The sequence below is a fragment of the Mauremys mutica genome, chromosome 18 (genome assembly GCF_020497125.1).
Source record: "Mauremys mutica isolate MM-2020 ecotype Southern chromosome 18, ASM2049712v1, whole genome shotgun sequence".
Classification (NCBI taxonomy): Eukaryota; Metazoa; Chordata; order Testudines; family Geoemydidae; genus Mauremys; species Mauremys mutica.
The window spans coordinates 20,652,530-20,671,874 of record NC_059089.1 but is presented as its reverse complement, the minus strand read 5'-3'; the positions used below and the strand labels follow the sequence as shown (position 1 = coordinate 20,671,874).

Genomic DNA, 19,345 nt, shown 5'->3' with positions numbered 1-19,345 from the left:
CGAATGGTGTAAAATTATTCTAGGTTACGGTGTTTCCCAATAACACAGCCTAGCGAGTCATTTTTAAGTGAAAGTGAGAGAGAGTTTGTTGACACCCCAGTTATTTTTTCCTCACAAGATCGCTAAAAAAAGGGAGGCCAGATACACAAGGTAAAGGAAGACAGCTGTGTCACCCACATAAATAATGGGGTGCAGTGAGTATCCACTCTGTTGTGAAAGAGGTGTTTGTGAGCAGCTCATCCCCCCCTTTTCAGTGACAGCCAGATTTTCAACAGCCTGGCACCCACATTTGGGGCCAGACATTCAAAGGTGTTCAGCCCCCGGCAGCTGCCATGGGGACAGCTGTGGCCAACAGACTGAGCTGCTTTGAAAACCTGGCCTGTAAAGTCTAATACTGCAGAGGTGCGGCACACCCACAAATCCACGGAAGTGAATGGGGACTATGGGTGCTCTGTTGCTTTGGAAATCAGGCCCGGCCACTAGGCCTGTGGAGTTCACTTGTGCTCGTGTTGTTTTTCCTTTCTGACTTTCGCATGCAGTTTGGTGAGGGTCTGTTTTCTGTTACCTGTTGGAAAGCTGCCTCTTTCTCCCGCTTCAGCAGGACTCTGGATGGGAGACCTGGCCCTGTGGGCTGCTTTGGTTGAAAGCAGCCTTCCCAATTAGAAAAGCACTCGTGATTTATGCTGTCCTGCCACGTTCATATCCCAGATCTGAACTGTGACTTGCGTAGCAGGCAGCCAACTTCCCTTTATGAGGGAAAAGTCATGTTGGTCTGGTTTTCATGGAAGTTACGGCATTTGGCTCTTAGCTTCCAGGGAGGGGTGGGGATTTGGGGCAGGGGGGGTATTCTGATACTTAATTGAATTGAAGAACGTGTTGGACAATAGAACGAGGTAGCACTCAGGAAATAGCTGCACTTCTTTCTAATAGAGCGAGACAGAGTATGGGCAGACGAGGGTCACCGGCTGAACCGAAGACCCAGCCATTCTGCGTTCCAGACTTCTGACCTCACAGTTACACCACAGTCCAGAGCTTTTGTGCATAATGCCACTTTGTACCGAAAAATACATTTTGGCACATGCAGTAGCTTGGTTATTTGTTCCCAGTGGTCTGAGTATTAGGCACTACTTTCATTGCTACCCTTCATGGCATGCAGACAACCGCTTGTTTATGGGTTGAAGCTACATAATAACTCCTAGCCCACATGGCATCCATATCACAGCTATGTTTATGGGTTAAACGACATAATAAGTGTGGTAGGTTGTTATTGCTGCTGGTGGTGGGTTATTTTACATTTAAAATAAAATAAGCTCGGAGCTGGAATAATCAGTAACGCAGAACAACCTGTGGGTGTGATCATAAGGATATTCGTTGGGAGAATACATAACATCGGAGTTATTTAAAGTTAGGCATCTAAATTACATAACTGGCCCTTTTTAAACCCACATCTCCCACATTGCTACACCGTTTGTAGAAATCCCCCTTCCTTCCAGACAACCCCACCCTGAGCCAAATAAACCATCACTCAGGGTACTGAGCAAAAGAATTGTCTCCATCAGCACAAGCCAGTGTTGTCTAGTGGTTAGTGCCCAGGATTATGAATCAGGGGGTACAGGTATAACTCCTAGCTTTGCCAAAGACTTCCAGAGTGACCCTTGGACAAGATGCTGGCAGCCCAAGTTTCAGAAGTGCCTAGTGATTGAGGGCACATCTGTTCTGATACACCTTTCAGGCAGATTTGCAGTGGGGGTTAGCCCCACAGCTCTTCTAGTCCGGATGTTAAGAGCTCAGCATGCTGATGGTTAAGCACGGCTTTCATTCCTAACCCACGTAGCATGCACACCTCAGCTATATTTATGGGTTAAAACTATAATAATAACAAACTGACCCTGAGCACTTCTGAAAATCAGGCCCAAGGAGTCTCAGTTAGGGCACCCCGAAAACACCGGCCACGTCTGAAAATGGTGGCCTTAAAACAAAATCGATCCGTGCCTCAGTTTCCCCATTTGGGACAGTGGAGATAACATCAAGGAGGGTGCGCCGAGGCTAGACTGTTAAAGTTTGCAGACTACTCAGGTTCTCGGATACCGGATACCTTGAGAATTAGACATATAAGCAGAAAGAAAGAACTGATGCGAAACATGAAGACAGGAACAATCAGGTTTTAGGCAGCAGGTATTCAGATATTCCCAAACTGTTCACAGAGCATGTTTTCTTTCAGGCTTTTTTGCAATTCTTTCTCCACTCCCCTTCCCCCACCCCCCCCCCAACAAAAAAATGTAAATCTTCCCTTCCTGGGCCTTCACGGGAAGGGTTATGAACCAGACACGACCTTCTTCCAAGCAGCCCAGCACAATGGTGATAGTAAATGGCCTCAAGCCGGTGTGTTAGCATTGAGCTCATCTGCCCATTGGAAATGAGCTGCGTGCAGACACCTGCGTAAGCCAGCGATGCTGTCAAGGGACAGCTGGCTGGGCGTCGGACTGGTAATGAAAGACACCACGTCATGAGTCGGGACAAAAATCAATGGAGCAGTTCAGCATTTTGTGGCACTGTAAATTCAGATGCTTGTTTTCAGCCAGTCAGTCAGTCATGCTTGGGGCTGGCCCATTGGGTGTCCACGCTCCAGGCGGCTGGAATCCATCAAGAGCGAATACCTGCATGCAGCAGCCAACAGCTCCGTGCCGCTGGGCCTCCCCTACGGAGGCTCAGAGAGCCCATCACACTTCATCCTGCTGTTTCTAAAGCTTGACGTTGGCTTCGTCCCCGCTTCATCTGGTGCAGAATAAAGGCACTGAGGCTAATGCTGGGGGGAAGGGGGGGGGGCTGCCCAGGTTGCAAGTCAGGGCAGATTCCAGGAACCCCTATAAGAACAAAACCCCACCTTGAAGTGAATGGGAGCCTGGCTTTTGTGGGGAGAGCAGAACCCGTCCCATCATGCAGTGCGACAGGCTAGCCAAGCACAAGTCTTTGGGGACTGTAGCATCGAAACCTGATAGCCCGGCCAGGTCATGCCAGTGCAGTGGTGTTTTCTGTCGCATATCCTGTCTCCATGGACTTCACACTCGGCACGGTTTGCTTTTATATGTTGGAGGGCGGGATGAGAGCTGGAGTACTCCCCTCCCCCCAAAATTATTTTTTGACAACAATGAAAAAAGCTTCATTTTCCTTCTAAATTTTTCCACACCACATTGTTCATTTTTTTGTTTTTTTTTTTGCACCCAACCACAGAGGAATCTCAGCCAGTTGGGCAGAAGCAGCAACCCCCGCCCGCTCACCAACCAAAGCCAAGCAACTGTGTCAGTAATGAACAGTAGCTGTGAAACATACTCCTTGCTTTTGGCTGGATGCTGCTCAGACTCACACCTGAGTCGCCCCGTTGACCACAGCCAGACTGCCTGGCTGAGACTGATGGCAAAACTTGACTCCAGGCACAGGGCTGCCCAGAGGGGGGAGCAAGTGGGGCAATTTGCCCCGGGTCCTGCAGGGGCCCCGCGAGCCCTGGCCCGGCGGCGGTCCGGGTCTTCGGCGGCATTTCAGCAACAGGGGCCCTTTCAGTCGCTCCGGGTCTTCGGCGGCATTTCGGCGGTGGGGAGCCCTTCAGTGCTGCTGAAGACGTGGAGCGACTGAAGGCCTCCCCCCGCCCGCCACCAAAGACTGGACTGCTGCCGGGTGAGTGCAAGCGCCGCAGCTCCCCCGCTTTGCCCCAGGCCCCCTGCATCCTCTGGGCGGCCCCGTCCAGGCACCTACTTCAGTGACATCCAAGAGGAGGAGGAGGAGGAGGCTAAGTAGCTGCTGTTGCCTTCCTGGGTCTTGCTGTCCACAAGCTCGGCGTTAACTGGCATCAGTGGTTGTGAAAGCCCCGGCCTCTCCCACTCGCCCCTTGCCCAAGCCCTGCTTTCTGCATTCTCCCCCTTCTTTCCCACTCAGTCCCTGTTCAGAACTGAAGGACCCGGTCCAATGCTCATTGGGGTCAATGGCAAAACTCCCACTGACGTCAATGGGCTCTAAATGAGTTTGTCTTTAATCCAGCCCTTTGGCACCTAATGGTTCCGAGGAGCCGTTTTCCTCCTCTGACGCTGTGTTCTCTTTTTTGTTCTGATGCTGTTTTCTTTGTGCCTGGGGTAATTTCGGTGTTTTTCACGCAGATGTTCGGAGACGTGTTGTGCATTAGCATTGTTACGGTGGTGGTTTTTCAGCAGTCTCTGCAGAGTCTTGGTGAGGAGCTGGGACTTTGCTTTAGAAGTTCAATTTTTTAAAAATAATTGTTTTCTGTTACTAGTGGCTCAGAAAATTTCCTGCTACTCCTGGGTTATTCAGGGGGACCCAGCAAGAAGACAGGTCTGTGGGGGTACAAGGAGGAAAATGTGCTCCAGTGTCTGTAAGCTTCCTGGATTCTAGTTCTAACTCCGGTCCTCACTCTGCAGTGACCTTACAGTCCAATTCTTTCAGCTGGTTCTTAACCCAGCCTCGGTTTTTGCTAGTGCATAATTGTTCCTACACTGAATATTATGCAAATATTAGTGGCTAGCCATCTAACGAGCTGAGATACAGTCACTGTGTGATCTCTGGCATTTTGAACTGTGTTATATTCTCTCTTTGCAGTGGTGTTGGTCCTAGGATCTGAGGCAGACCAGGTGGGTGGGTGAGGTAATATATTTTATTGGATTAGTTTGTGTTGGTGGAAGGTACAAGCTTTCGAGCTTCACAGGAGAAGGAAATCAATCCTAACAATCTCTCCCAAGTCGTCTTGAGCTCAGACACACTGATTTCCTCCTGCAGGCCTGAAGAGCTTTGTGAAGCTCTGTGGCACCTTCCATCAATAGAAGTTGGTCCAATAAAAGATCTGATCTCACCCACCTTGTCTCTCTCATATTCTCTCAGCAGGCAGGGTTTTTCCGGAGTGTTTTATACACCTGAGACTGAAATAACATCTGCCCCAATTTCAGCAGCCGAGCATTGTTTATTGAGGGAAAAGACGTTTTCTTCCATTTGCAGATCCATTAGTTTCTTTTCTTCTTCTTCACTGGAGCCACTCTCAAAATGTGCCAGGATGAGAGGGAACAAGGGAAGGTGTCTTCTGGGGGCGGGGAGCTCACGTGGCCTCTGCCTGGAGTTGGTTTCTGGTTGAATGGCAGCCCCCTCTCTCTCCAGAATGAGCAACTGACCAAACAGACCCATGTAGCTGGGCCAGAGGCAGAGCAGTTACGGTGTGTCATTACATGCTCTATGGTTACTAGCTACAGGAGATTCTCCTACTGCACAATTGCTCTGTGGCCTGTTGTGACGGAGCAGGAAGCAGGGTGGATTTGACCTGGGAATGTTGCAGGAGAGTTACATTGGGGATGGGGGACTTCCCTTGAAGGAAGCTACCTGAGCTGTAACCTGAGCCAGGAGGGGGGTTGGGAAAAGTGACACCTTCTGGCCCTGAGACTGAACAAAGGAGAGGAGGAGCTGGGGGGAGGGGGAAGAGAGCTGCTGGAGGAGTTTTTGGTTTTCAGTCTTGGGCTGGATGGTGCAATGCAGGGAACCCCAAGCTGGGGTCTAAGCTCCCTGAACCCCACAGAGGGACTTGATTGAGGGGTTCTGGTTGTACCTACATGCTCCGCTTGGGACTGTGTTCCTGTCATCTAATAAACCTTCTGTTTTACTGGCTGGCTGAGAGTCACGGTGAATCTCAGGAAGAGGGGTGCAGGGCCCTGACTTCCCCACACTCCGTGACACCTGTATTTCTGGAACAGGGATCGGGAAGTTCTATCCCGGCTGTTGCTGTGAAGCTCCAAGGTACAGCCCAGAAGCAGAAATCTCTCCACACCAGGCGTGGGACAGTGTCACAATCCCTTAACTCACTCTCGGTAGCTGTTCCCACCTCACAGCCATGGACCAGGCCAGGGCTTTCCTTTACATCAGGCTCTGATCAGTGCCAGAGCCAAGCACCGAGCCTGGGTGGAGACAGGCTTGCCAAATAGAAACAGCGCCTGGGGGAGCCCCGACAAACTGGACAGAGTGGCTGCATTGAGGACAGATTGTCGCGTAGGCCGATAGCAAGGGGAGCAGATGGGAATTTGGGGTTGAGGGGTGATAGAGAACCCCTGAGTCCACCTCAGGCCATGCAGAGTTAACATCCGGCTGCAGGCCTTTCCTCACTCTTGGCAATAAAAGAAAATGCGCTGGGTGGGGGAATGAATTTGGACAGGGAGCGTCTTCAGGCATCCACAGTAGTTCTGGGGCTCCTAATAGAACATAATGAGGAGGAAGGAGCCATATGGAGTTACACTGTGAGCGGTACCTCACAGCGCCTGTGTTCCTCATACCAGGGCTTCAAGACCACAGCAGAGCAGCAAAGCACTTCCTTTTACTAGTGTGTTTATTACTAGATATATGAATCTGGGAGCCTGTGGAGCGTGAAATTAGGAACAAATGTAAAGGCGGTCTAGACAGGAACTGTTCTGCTTGTGGGCCTCCATATGCTGCGCTTTTCTGTTCTTTTTTTCCCCCTCACGCACTGGAGAGTTTAAAGCTTCCAGGTATGTGCTGTTCATAAGACAATGTGTTTTAAAAAACGGCAAACTCCAAATGGCCCCAGTTATAACTCAGGGGTGCCTAAGAATTCCAAAGCGCCTGACGTGGGATTTTCCTAGCTATGTTGTATACATGGCTGGCTGCGTGTGGCTTTGTGTTTGAAAGCCCAGGACATAGGGGAAGCAGGACCATGTGCTATCCTTCATTACTGGTGCCACGAGGGAGGGAATGGTCGTTTAATTAATGAGAAGTGAAAGAAAGCGAATCAGCATCAGCATCAAAATACATAGAATCTACTTGTATTTGGGGAATCTCAAAGCACTTTACAATGACGGGTTGATAACTTTATCCCCCTTTTAAAGATGGGGAAACTGAGGTCCAGGTGAAGTGCCTGGCCTGAAGTCACCCAGTGAGTCAGCAGCAGAGTCGTGTGATAGACTCCAGACCTCGGGACTCCTGATCCCTTTGCGTCAGCCACAGGACATAGATGTCCTTTTGTGAGTGGATGATATGTGACCATCCCTAATTAATCAGTTACCTTTCCTTCCAGGAGAGAGTGTTCATTGCAAAGCCCAGCCTGTGAGAGCACAAGGGCACAGGCTTCCCGGGCAGGGCGATGGAGTGAACTGGCAGGGAAGGGGTAAAATGAGGAGGATGGTCTGGCAGGTTGGCCATCACAAGACAATTATATGGGGCAGGATGACCCCAAAGGTCTGACTCTCCTTCCCCCTCCACCAGTGTCAGTCAGGAAGTCAGTGGAGAAAGACCAGCTTGAAATTGGTGAGAGAAGAATCAAGCCTAGGGTATGCTGAGTTTAGGGATTCTGTGATCCTTACAGAGCCCCATGATTATTTCTTATACCTCCTTATGGGAAGAGAGGCTGTTGGGTGACACAAGCTGCATCAGACCTGAAAGGAAGCAATCAATATATCTATATATATATACGCACAGGAGATGAAACGAGTCTATGGAATCTTCCGGCATGTCACTGCATTGCTGGGATCTGCCCCTCACTCGTTCTCATCCCCAAATTGGATCTCTGCAGATTGCCCCCGTTGGGGCACCATGTTTCTGTGTTCCCTGAACATCCCGGACTCCGATGAATCAAGAACTGAATTTGGCCCAGTTTTTAAGGACAGCCAATGGCCAAGATTTTCAAAAGGGTCCAGTGGTTCTGTGGGCCCAACGTATGACACATCGCAGGAACAGCCGGGCACGCGCACGCGCACACACACACACACACACATCAGGCACCTTTAAGTTGGAAACCCCAGAAAGCAAAGCACCTAAAATCAGGAGCCACTATTGAAAACTTTGGCCCATTTGGTCTGCTGGCGGCAATGTTTATGCTGCTGTTGGAAGCCCAGTTGTAAGAGACTGTAAATTAGTCTCTACCCTGAATAAACAATCGCAACATGACGTTTACCCTTTAAAAATGAATCGTGTTTAACCATTGACCGTTCAAGTTAGAGGAGACCAATGTCCAGCTGCAGGGAGACTGCCAGTCACATCCCCCTTTCCCTTACAGAGTCACACAAGGCTTTGCGTGGGTGAGAACAAGGGCAAACTTGGCCCTGAGGTTTGACCTGTGGCCATTGCTGGGGGAAAGTCACAAGCTACCCCCCTCATGTGTGCAAGAGGGGGTCAGCCGCTCCTGCCCTGCCCCTTCCCCAGGACCCCAAGGAGCTGGAAGCCTGTTTGTGGGTCTGATGGATCCCCAGTGGAGAGGGAGTGAGGACTGGGCAGACAGGGGCCCAGAGGTGGGCAGAGGAGATGCTCTGTGCCACAGCCAGCTGTGCAGAGTGTACCCAAGAAAATGTAATACAACCAGTACGCTCACTGAGGGGGGGTGTCCCTGTCAGGGAGGCTGTAATACAGCCACACTGCCAGGATGAGGAGCCCTGACCTCCTACTGTCCCCATTCCCCCTTCTCCTCTCCCGCATCCACATAGGTCCTAGAGACTGGAGGGTGGGCCTGTGACTGTTCCAGGTGGGAGGTGCAGGGGCATCCAGGCCCTATTGGGGCGATGTTAGTCTGTGCACCCCTAACTTGCCACTGCACTACACCAGCTCAGCCAGTGGGATCTGCAGGCCCTTCCCCCACAGACAGGACGGGCTGGCACTGAACGGGTGTGTGTAAAATCTAGGCTGGCCCCTTTACTGCTCAGAGTGCCTGGACAGCTGTGTGAATCTGCGCGTATCTGAGCTAAGCCGTCCTAGCTGCCCATGGTGCGGGGCAGCAGGGGCGCTGATGGCCCCTCCTTTCCCAGTGCTGGTAGAACAGAGTCCTGCACTTAGGACGGAAGAATCCCATACACTGCTACAGACTAGGGACCGAGTGGCTAGGCAGCAGTTCTGCAGAAAAGGACCTATGGGTTACAGTGGACGAGAAGCTGGATATGAGTCGACAGTGTGCCCTTGTTGCCAAGAAGGCTAACATCATTTTGGGCTGTATAAGTAGGAGCATTGCCAGCAGATCAAAGGATGTGATCATTCCGCTCTATTTGGCATTGGTGAGGCCTCATCTGGAGTACTGTGTCCAGTTTTGGGCCCCACAGTACAAGAAGGATGTGGAAAAATTGGAAAGAGTCCAGCGGAGGGCAACAAAAATGATTAGGAGGCTGGAGCACATGACTTATGAGGAGAGGCTGAGGGAACTGGGATTATTTAGTCTGCAGAAGAGAAGAAAGAGAGGGGATTTGATAGCTGCTTTCAACTACCTGAAAAGGGGTTCCAAAGAGGATGGATCTAGACTGTTCTCAGTGGTACCAGACGACAGAACAAGAAGCAATGGTCTCAAGTTGCAGTGGGGGAGGTTTAGGTTGGATATTAGGAAAAACTTTTTCACTAGGAGGGTGGTGAAGCACTGGAATGGGTTACCTAGGGAGGTGGTGGAATCTCCTTCCTTAGAGGTTTTTAAGGTCAGGCTTGACAAAGCCCTGGCTGGGATGATTTAGTGGGGGATTGGTCCTGCTTTGAGCAGGGGGTTGGACTAGATGACCTCCTGAGGGCCCTTCCAACCCTGATATTCTTTGATTCTATGAATACAGGCACACCCAGCGGCATGTGGTCGGGGACCAGGGGCTTGTCAGCGTTCTCCCCTGTTGTGTATTTTGCTGAAAGCACTGCGTTCCCTGGGCACGGTGTGTAGAGGTTTGACCATGCCTTTCCATTGGGCTAGGGCTGAGGAACTGCTGCTCCAGTTGGACGTTCCCCACTTGTAAGGGAAAACCCTGGGGAAAGCTTTTAAAGTGAGCATGGTCCAGAGGGTGAAATTACCAGTGACATGCTATCCACATCAGATTGGCCTGGCTTGGGTCATGGAACCTCCACTCCCCTGCTGGAAAGCCAAGGAGACAGGCAGACAGACTGCCGCAGCCTCCTGCTTACTCCACAAGGGGATACATGGACAGGCGCTGGGAGGTTGCAACCATCATGTCCTGCCCATATTGCTGGAGAAGGGGAGGGGCATCCCAGCTAGATTGGGGGGGGGCTGGTGATGTGGAACAGCTGGCGCACCCTGATTTACTCCATGCAATGGACATTTTCTGCCATTAGGCTATAAAGACACTGGACCAATTTCATCCCTGGTGTAATTCCCTTTATTTCACTAGACTTGCCGTAGGGTTGCCTTTGGCCCAGCATTCTGGCACTGAAGGCAGCCTCAGGAGCAGGGAATGGAGCTCACGGCTCCTAACCCAACATGCAGCTTTCCACTGTGCCATACCCGAAGGGTCACTGATTTTTTCAGTGGCACTAGACTCCTGAGTGGGCGCATCACAGCTGACTATGGGATTTAGGCTCCTAAGTCACTTGGGTGCTTTGGCCCATGTCCCCCTCAGGCTGTGTTCAGGTAAGACGCCCATTCACGCCAGTGCGGGATGGCAGGAGCAGGCCCAGCGCTCACCCTGTGGAAGCATCATGCCAGAAGGCCTGCAGAGCCGCACTATAAATTACACTCTCTCCTACAGCCCCGTTCAGCACCAGCATAAAATATGAGACTGCTTTCGCCAGCCAGTACTTACCAACGTTAGCAGGACTGCAGATGCACCGTCGGTTTATTTTCTTTGGAATCCAAACAAATCCTGAACAGATAAGGCTGATTTTCCTCTGGTGCTGTAGTAATTTGGGGGCGGGGGGTGGTTTTGTGTTAACCTGCTGCAGGCCAGCTGCGTTAAAGCACTTCTGAAGGAGGTGTTCAGAACAGGTGTGCTCTGGGTAATTTACATAGTTCACCCTGGGCCCTGTCCTACGCTCGCAGCACTAGAGGGCTGCTAGAGATTTATAATTATAACAGCGCCGATGTTCTTGCAGGCGAGTGGGCTGACAGAGCTGTTCATGTTCTGGCTGGTATGCATGCAAACACTGGGGGCCGCTCTCAGTAACGCCTCTGCCACCCCGAAGATGGCAATGCAGCTACACCAGCGCCAGCCAGAGTATGGTATAGGTGGAACACCACCTATGGTAAAGCTTGCAGAAGTATTTTTATTCCATTTATACAGCTATAGATTAGATAAATGTATGATACAGGAGGGAGGTGACAGATTCTCTGCTGATGTCAATTACCACAGTTCCATTGTCTCCAACAGAGCTGCATCAGTTTACACCAGCCGAGAATTTCACCCAACAGCTGGTAAGATGACAGAGGAACTGGTGGCAAGGGTTATCCACCAGTGCTTGACTTCCAGTGGTATCATAGCACTTGATTCTTCCAGCTGGGGTTCAAACCTGGCTAGGACTTCGGCCCCATTGATGGGTGATGAGCTCAGCTTTGGGGAGAGAGGTCAAATATCCATGTTAATGCTGCTGTATCTGTCAGCAGCTTTCAGCCCCAGGTTTCTGCTGATCTGCCTGCAAGCCTGGCATGGGGAGATGGCCAGAGCAATGATGGGGGATGAAGTGGCTAGGCTGCGCGGCATGGAGTTCCCACAGGGATGCTTTGATTCCCTCCTGATCGGTCTCCGCTGGGACAGCAGGATTGAGACACTGAGCCCGCTGGCTTTTTGGTTTTGTTTGAGCCAATGATTACCCTTGGGGGGGCTGTTACAAACTGGGCTGTGGCATTCTGCTGAGCAGGGCCCTGGCTAAGCAAGCCCAGGCCTGGAGCCTGTGCTGAAATTCTCCACGCCTTGGCTTCTCTGTTGCCAGCTGATGCTGTAGTGTATGCATCTCCGTCGCTCTCACACGTCAAAGCCCAAGCAGGCTCGTGTAATAAACTCAGACCTGTCGGCCTTTTTTGACTCTGGCCCAGCTACATGGGTCTGTTTGGTCAATTGCTCATTCGGGGGGGGGGGCTGCCATTCCTGGGGAGGGGAAAGAAAAACCACAGGACAGGTTCATTATGATGGGTTATACACGAGGCGCATGAAGCTGGTTTGGCCAGGGCTCCTGTCAGCCGGGCAGGCCTCCCCACTCTCCCCCCGCATGCAGCTTGCTTAATTCTCCCAGAGGCTCCAGGTACCCGAAGGCCGAGTAGCGCTTTCATTCCTCACGTGCAGGCAGCCGGTCCAAGGTGCAGCCAGCTGGCACTGTGCGTCGTGCTGGAGGCGTGGGTGGGAGGCTGTCCAGAACTCTGGGGGGGGGCATGTACCAGCCTGTGTCTGTGATGCTAGGGAGGTTCGCATCCAAACCAAACAAACCCTTACTCTCTTCTCACAGCTTTTCAGTCCCGCTGTGGGGCGAGCTGAGTTAGGGTTCAGGCGGGCTCAGAAATGGAGACTGGCAGCACCAGCGCTCCTGTGGCGTGTCCCAGCCTGTCACAGCTGCCAGGACAGGCCCGAGTCCCACCTCACCCAAGATGATTTGTCTAGGTAACAGGAAAATATTTAGCAGGGCACCCGAATGAGCAGAATGAAGGAGCGACGCTGTTAGCTCACAGACACTGGAGCTGCTGTCTCCAAGCCGGTCGTTGGTATTCGCCCCAATATCCTGCCTGGCCTTAAACCTGCTTCAGAAGTTGCTGACCCAACCCCCACATTATAAACATAAGAGCCAGCTCCATAGCCCAGTGGAGATAGTGGATGTCTTTCCATCAACTTACTGGACTTCGGATCAGACCCATAGGCCCTAATTTTGACCCCCCCAGATCCACATGTGGCTCTTTGTGAAGCAGGGAAAGGAGTGGGTCAATGGCAAGGGGGAGGACTGGGGCAGGAGCAGAGAGAGGCTGCCCCTGCCCTGGGCAGCGTTGCCCCCACCCACTCCACAGTGAGCCTGAGGTTTTCCAGCAGAGCCCTCCATGGTGCGTGTGACGGAATGCACCCCGGTATTCACACCCGACGCACGATTGTAATAATCTTTGTACACAGCTGAGTGGGGAGACCTGACCAGCCGGAAGGGAACACAAAGGCAGCTCAAACGGGAAAAAAATACCAGCAGGGAACAACCTTCCACACAGATTCTTTTCTCCTAGTTCCCAGCTGGAAATGTTGTTTCAAGAGGGGGACTGAAACTACAAAAAGAAAGGGCAGACACCCCCCTCTCTCTGCTTGCCCATCACATTCCCTGCACCTCAGAAGACCAAGGGAATAGCAGCTGGACTTGGGGATGGGGCGTGACCTGAAGCATTTGGTCAGGAAGCATGTGGTGAGAAATTTTGCTTGAATCTAATACAGTTTGTTAAGTCAGGCACTATTTTATCTTTATTTTGCTTGTAACCATTTCTGACTTGTGTGCCTCATTATTTGTACTCAAAATCTCCCTTTGTAATTAATAAACTTGTTTTATTGCGTCACCTAATCTGGCGTGTTTAGGTTAAAGTGTCTGGGTAACTTCAGTTCTCATGCTAAGCTGGTGTATATTTATTTCTTTAATGCAATAATGAACTGACTCTTTCTGGGCTGTCTGGGAGAGGGCTGGACAGTGCAGGACGTACTGTTCTGGGGAGAAGGTCCTGGACTGGGAGTGTATTGAGGGTCACCCTGCGGTATAAGCAAGGCTGGTGAAAACCAGAGTGTGACTGGCAAGCACATGTGGGAGTGGCCTGCATGGTGGTGGCAGGTTGTGAGCAGTCCAGGTTGGAAGCTACAACAGCTAGTCACTGCAAGGCACCCCAAGACACAGCCCCCAGTGGGCTGGATTACACCCCGGTACATCACAGACTGAAACACCCTCTGGGGCAGTGGGGGGGCCATTGGAACCACTAATAGCTGCACACACGTTGCCAATCTAAGCGCCCCACTTACCAGTGTTATAAGCCAAAGGCCACATCCAGCCGCAGGCGCTGACTTTTCCTGTTCCCGCTGGGTGCTCTACCCTCACTCTGCCCTGATGCTCTGCCCTCACTCTGCCTCTTTCCACCCAACTCTGCCCCCTCACCTGAGCCCCCCATCCCACCCGCCTGCTGCTCACACCTGTGCAAACCCTCTCCCCCGAGTGCCTCCCACCAGCTGCTCACTGAGCAGCAGCCAGCCCTGGGGCTCCAGCACTGCTGTGGCTGGTGGATGCTGAGTAACCCCTATTTTTTTCCATGGGTTACTGGTTGGGCATCTACCATCGCCTTTAGGTCAAGACACACGCTCCCATGTCTAAGCACCTAATATAGTTTCTAATAGGTAAAGTCCAGGCCAACTCCCGTTAAAGTCAATGAGGCAAAGGCATCCCACTGACTTGGGTGGATCGTGTCGGCACCTATGCATCCAGCCAGCCACAGCATCGGCGCCTATGCATCTAGCCATGCACAGTGTCAGCGCCTATGCATCCAGCCAGCCACAGCCTCGGCGCCTATGAACCCAGCCATGCATATATCGGGGATCAGTTGGGGATTGGTCCTGCTTTGAGCAGGGGGTTGGACTAGGTGACCTCCTGAGGTCCCGTCCAACCCTGATATTCTATGATTCTATGATTCATTGACCTCAGTGGGGACAGGAGGGGCCCCGGTGACTGTTATGTAACAGACCTCAGACACTCTGATTGTCTTCCCCAGACCTGAAGAAGAGCTCTGTGTAGCTCGAAAGCCTGCACCTTCCACCCCCAGAAGATGGTTCTGTAAAAGATACTCCCTCACCCACCTAGGCTGTCACGGAACAGAACTGACATGTTGCATTTCTTGTCCCTGGAGTTTTCTCTCGCTCTCCCTGTTGCTTTGAGAGAGAGGAAGGGAATCAGGAGCAGCGTTCCTCGTCACCCAAACAGAGGAAACACTGAGCCCCTGTTCCGTGACCATTCTGCTCACTCTAGTTTCCAAGTCATCTTACAAGGGACACTTTGTGGGAGGCTAGTGCGTAGCCTAGTGGAAGAAATGGATGTTCCTGACCTGCTCTCACCTGGCGCTGGACTCACAAGATTGTGATATGTGTATAAAGCCTGACCTGGTAGCTTAGAGCTCAGTAGCTTCCTCTGTATTTTACCGTCTCATTATGCCAGCCCTAAACCATTGCAGGACGCAGATACCTTCGCAAAGCGAGAGAGCGCAAGGGAGCAAATCATCATTAGAAAGGATTTGTGTGGAAACTTTTTGAAAAAAAAAACAACCACACACCAACGAGCGACGGAAAAAAGAGTGGTCAAAGGAAATTGGTGATATACTGATGTCAGGCAAATATGCAGGCAGGTGCCAGGCCCAGGCTAAATTACAGTCTTTCCATTATTCACAAGGCAAGCCATCATAGGCATGGCACCAGGGCCTGACTTGGCAAAAACAGTTCCAAAGAGCTTTGAACAATATGTTCATTTTCACCACAGCAAACTAGGAAATGGCCCGTGGGGGGGGGGTGCAGCTTGCCTCTCCCCACCCCCACCCGCAGCCCGGGACACCAAGTCTCGGCATCATTTCTTGAGGCAAAGCTGCTCCCTAGAAAGGGGGCTTGAATCTATCCCCAGGCCTGAAACAACATGGTATTGGAATCTGGACTCGCCGGCACTGCTAACTGTTCTCCTCTAATGCTCTCTCTCTCTCTCTCTCTCTCTCTCTCTCTCTCTCTCTGTGTTCCCTCTACTCATACAAAGGTAAACTTTTATATTATATGAACAGCACACGGGCGTGCATGCACACACATTTATGCATTGTTCATACAAAGGCATGAGTTACATAATTTAATGCATCTATTTTTGCAAACTGAAGCTCTGCAAATGAACGGGGCTATTCCTGAGTTCATCACAGGAGAACATTTAGTAGTTCCAGTTATTCCAAATTAAAATCCACATTATTTTCATATGGAAAATAGATCACAGGCTCAAAGGCAAACTGACACGAGTCAAATTCTTTACTGTATAAAGCTCTTCCGCTCTCGCTATAATTGACGCTATAAATCTTAGTGCAAGCGAGAGCCCGTCACGCTAGGTAATATTGCTGTCACTGTGATGGGTACACAGGACAGAATGTGACTTGTCTATGCTGTCCTGCTGAGACCACATTGGTCTAATTACAAGGCAGAAGGTTTTTTTTTTTTTCCTTCCCATGGGTCCCGTCTTCTGGGATGTTGACTAGCCCGCGTTGATGTTTGAAAGTGTGCCGCACCCTGCAGGGTCAGGGTCTTTCTTTGAGGGTTTGGCTAAGGGCGAATCTCAAAAATATATCCCCCTTTTGTGTAATACAAATATAATCATATTATACATTATGCAACTATGGTTCGTCATCGCTCAGCTGCTCCACCATATGGGGACGAGGTTGTGATGGGATCAGCGGACAAGCATGACTCAGCCTAGCTGTGAGCTGTGACTGCCGGAAAGCCAGCCATTCGTTGGCTGCCCTCTTGCAGGTGCCATTCGTTTGGCTCCATAAATGAAGGCCACATGGATGTCTTCTCCCCTGGGCCACCAGGCCAACCCATTGAGGCGTTAACTTTCTCATGTGCGGCACGATGCCCTGCATCAGCTTAACTTACTTTCCTGTCAGTGTGTTTTACGCTCCATAGGGACACAACCCAGTCCTGTAACTCTTCGTCTGCCAAGTAGTGCCACTGAAGTCAAACTAGCAGTACTTGTGGGTAAGAGTTTGCAGACTCGGCTCCTGAATCAGGGCACAGCTTCCGTTGGCTTGTTTCTCGGTGTCACTCAAGATGCTTACGGGTCTCCTCCGTTTTGTGTTGTCTGCTGGTCGGTGCTTTATTGCAAGGTTGAGAGATGGTTTGTTAGAGTCTTTCTTGGGGTTTCTCAAAGCTCCATAATTTGCAGTGGCGCCCCCAGTTATTAGTTGAAGTTATCAAGGTTTGGATGTATAATCATTATTTTGTTTTATTAATACACCAGCTTATCTGTAAAGCAGAGCCGCCCCGTGCCTGCCGATAGTGGGGGGAGGGCAGTGTAAGGCCAGCCAGCTTCAGCAGTGTTACTGAGCATGCTCAGGAAATCTGGAGGGGCACATGACCCCCCCACCCCCAACGCATCGCCTCTGTGTAACGATCAACAATGTACTCCCCAGTGTTATCAGGCTAGACTGTGCAATGGTTACATTGACGCACCCTTATGCACTTGAGTAGGTCTGTTGAAATTAGCAGCGAGCCAGCTCTTTTTCTGAGCCATAATTCATGAGGGGCCACTTTTAAAACACATTAGACTTAGAGGACAATTAAAATAGATTAGCCTGGACCAAATCCTCCATGAACCTAAAATATATTTTGTGCTTCCTTTGCAAATGAGGCGCATACTCTGCTGAGACGGAGTGAGGCAAATACAAAGGCCCTGCATTTTGTTCAGCAAAACCACATGAACGGGAAGCTTCCAATGTGTTTCTACTGAGGTTTATATTGTAAGACACTGCAACAAAGTCTCTCATCTGCACAACCATCAAGGGCATCACTGAGCAGAGACTTTTGCTCATTGTCTCATTAGACGATTTTTTTATATGGAGTTAACCAGCCCAGAGAATCATTAAAATTTTCCCTAGGCTCCAAGTCATAGACATTTTTTTCCTACCTGTTGGCTGCCGGGACACACATTAAATCTTACATCTACTGTGCGGTTACTTTTTCCATCCTCCCTTCATATATCTGCCAGGTGGCACTTGGCTGGACTCAGGGTGATGGGTGATACCAGCTCCATCATGTTCAGCCTGCTAGCTGCTGCCAAGACAACATCACAGTGAAACAAGTAGATATGCACAGATTGGTTCCAGATGGATTTTACAGGCCTTTGTTTGACGTCAGGAAAAGCAGCCTGCAGGCCTGCCCCACAACCCTGATAATGGGCCTGATCCTGAGGCCCACCCACCAACCCCAGAGAAGTCAAGTGGCCAAATCTTGCAGTTCCATTAACTTAGCTGGGCGTTTTGCTGGAGGAAAGGCTTCAGGATTTGCTCTACCGAGCTGTGTGTACTTAAGGGCCAGCAGGATTAAGCCTGGTGTGTGTACTGTCAGCCAGAACACGAATAAGCAGTGGACAATCCACTTCTTTGTTAATATGCCTTCCTACCATGCGCATGGACAGCAGGGACCAGACAGAAAAACCAGCTGGCTGCACAAACGTGGGCAAAGTGGAAGCCGCATCACGGCCATGCTGGCGATCCCTTGCTAGCTTGAATCGCCAGTTAGCGCACGCATGGTCAGTGGCTTGATGGGCTTGTGTCACAGATGCGCGCACAGGAAACTGTACAGAACTTGGTCCAGATGCTTCAGATGGGGCCGTTCTCTCTGCTGGCATTTGAATTTGTTATTGCAGGAAATCTAGGTGCTTCATCCCATTACACCGGGCTGGGTTAAGGTAATCAGGGGCCACAGGCATAGGAGACATGTGGGTCCCCTGTAGCCCATCCCCATGGGACTGCAGCTCAGAGACCCCTTGGCCAAAAGCACAGCCCTGCTCCATGGCCACCCACACTCCACCCGGCTCACAAAGCCAGAGGTCACATGAGCCATAGTTCAAGGGGCTCGCCTCTGGCCTATAGGTCAGGGGGAGAGAGCCCAGTTCCCCCTTCCCACACGTGAGCCTTGCCTTGGCCCTTAAGTCACAGCCATGATGGCGCCTGCTCCAGGAAGTTCTAGCTGTCACCATTCCTGCTTGCTGCAGTCCCTCGTGGCCCAGCAGCCACATGGCTTTAAAAAAACCAAAACCACTAGCAAATTCAGTATTAAGCAGCCTCAGCATGGGCAGACTGGGCAACGCTCGCGGGGCGAATGGCCACCACTCAGCCTGCCCCACTGGCGCGCTCACACAGAGTGGGGTGGTGCTGAATGCTGGGCTCCTGCCCCAAAGAAGGGCATAACCCACCAGAGCTGAGGTTTCAGTCGGGCTCAGCCCCCTGCAGGCCCCTGGGGCCCAGTGTGTGCTGGTAGGTGCTGAGCTGCCCCTCTCCCCCTGTTTTTTGCTTGGCTGCAGTAGAAAGTTGTATGAGGCTACTGCCCATTTACCCTGTGTCTGAACGCCCCTTCTGTCTTCCAGGTTGTTAATGGAGAAGAGGTCGAATGACAGCCGGGACCGTGGTCATCACAGGTGGAATATTAGCGACTGTCATTTTGCTTTGCATTATAGCAGTTCTCTGCTATTGTAGGCTTCAGGTACGCCTCGCGGGGCTGCACGTCAGCCCAGGCTGCTTTGTTTCAACGTGACAGAGACGAGCTGGTCCAAGGGCAGCTGAAAAGTGAGGGGGCGGGAGAAGGGAAATGCGACCGATGGGGCTTTTGGTGAGAGGGGACAGGAACTGCTTCTGAAGGGGGAATGGGGAGAAGCCCAGTCACTGAAGTGTTTGGAGCGACATAAGGTGCAGCACCTGTGCAGGTGCCCTTGCAAAACTATCTATGACCCATGAACACAGACAGGTCCCTGCTCCAGGGAGCTGACGGGCCAAGCACAGCAGGAACGAATGTGGGTTGAAGTGTTTATTGGCCCTCGTGAGTCAGGCTCTCAGCCCTTTATGTTCTGGCCCTTCTGGCTCAAACGTTATGTCAGG

The 19,345-nt window shown here is 51.2% G+C and overlaps 1 protein-coding gene across 6 annotated transcripts in view; it reads left to right on the top strand.

Annotated features, from left to right (window-relative positions):
- Nucleotides 1-19,345, top strand: part of FAM163B (family with sequence similarity 163 member B) — a 68,585-nt gene that overhangs the window by 46,109 nt on the left and 3,131 nt on the right. For all 6 annotated transcript variants that reach the window (XM_044992831.1, XM_044992829.1, XM_044992827.1 and 3 more), the window contains one exon: nucleotides 18,838-18,953. In XM_044992831.1, the coding sequence (XP_044848766.1) occupies nucleotides 18,861-18,953 (93 nt within the window). In that variant the 5' untranslated portion in view covers nucleotides 18,838-18,860. The remainder of the gene's footprint in view (nucleotides 1-18,837; nucleotides 18,954-19,345) is intronic.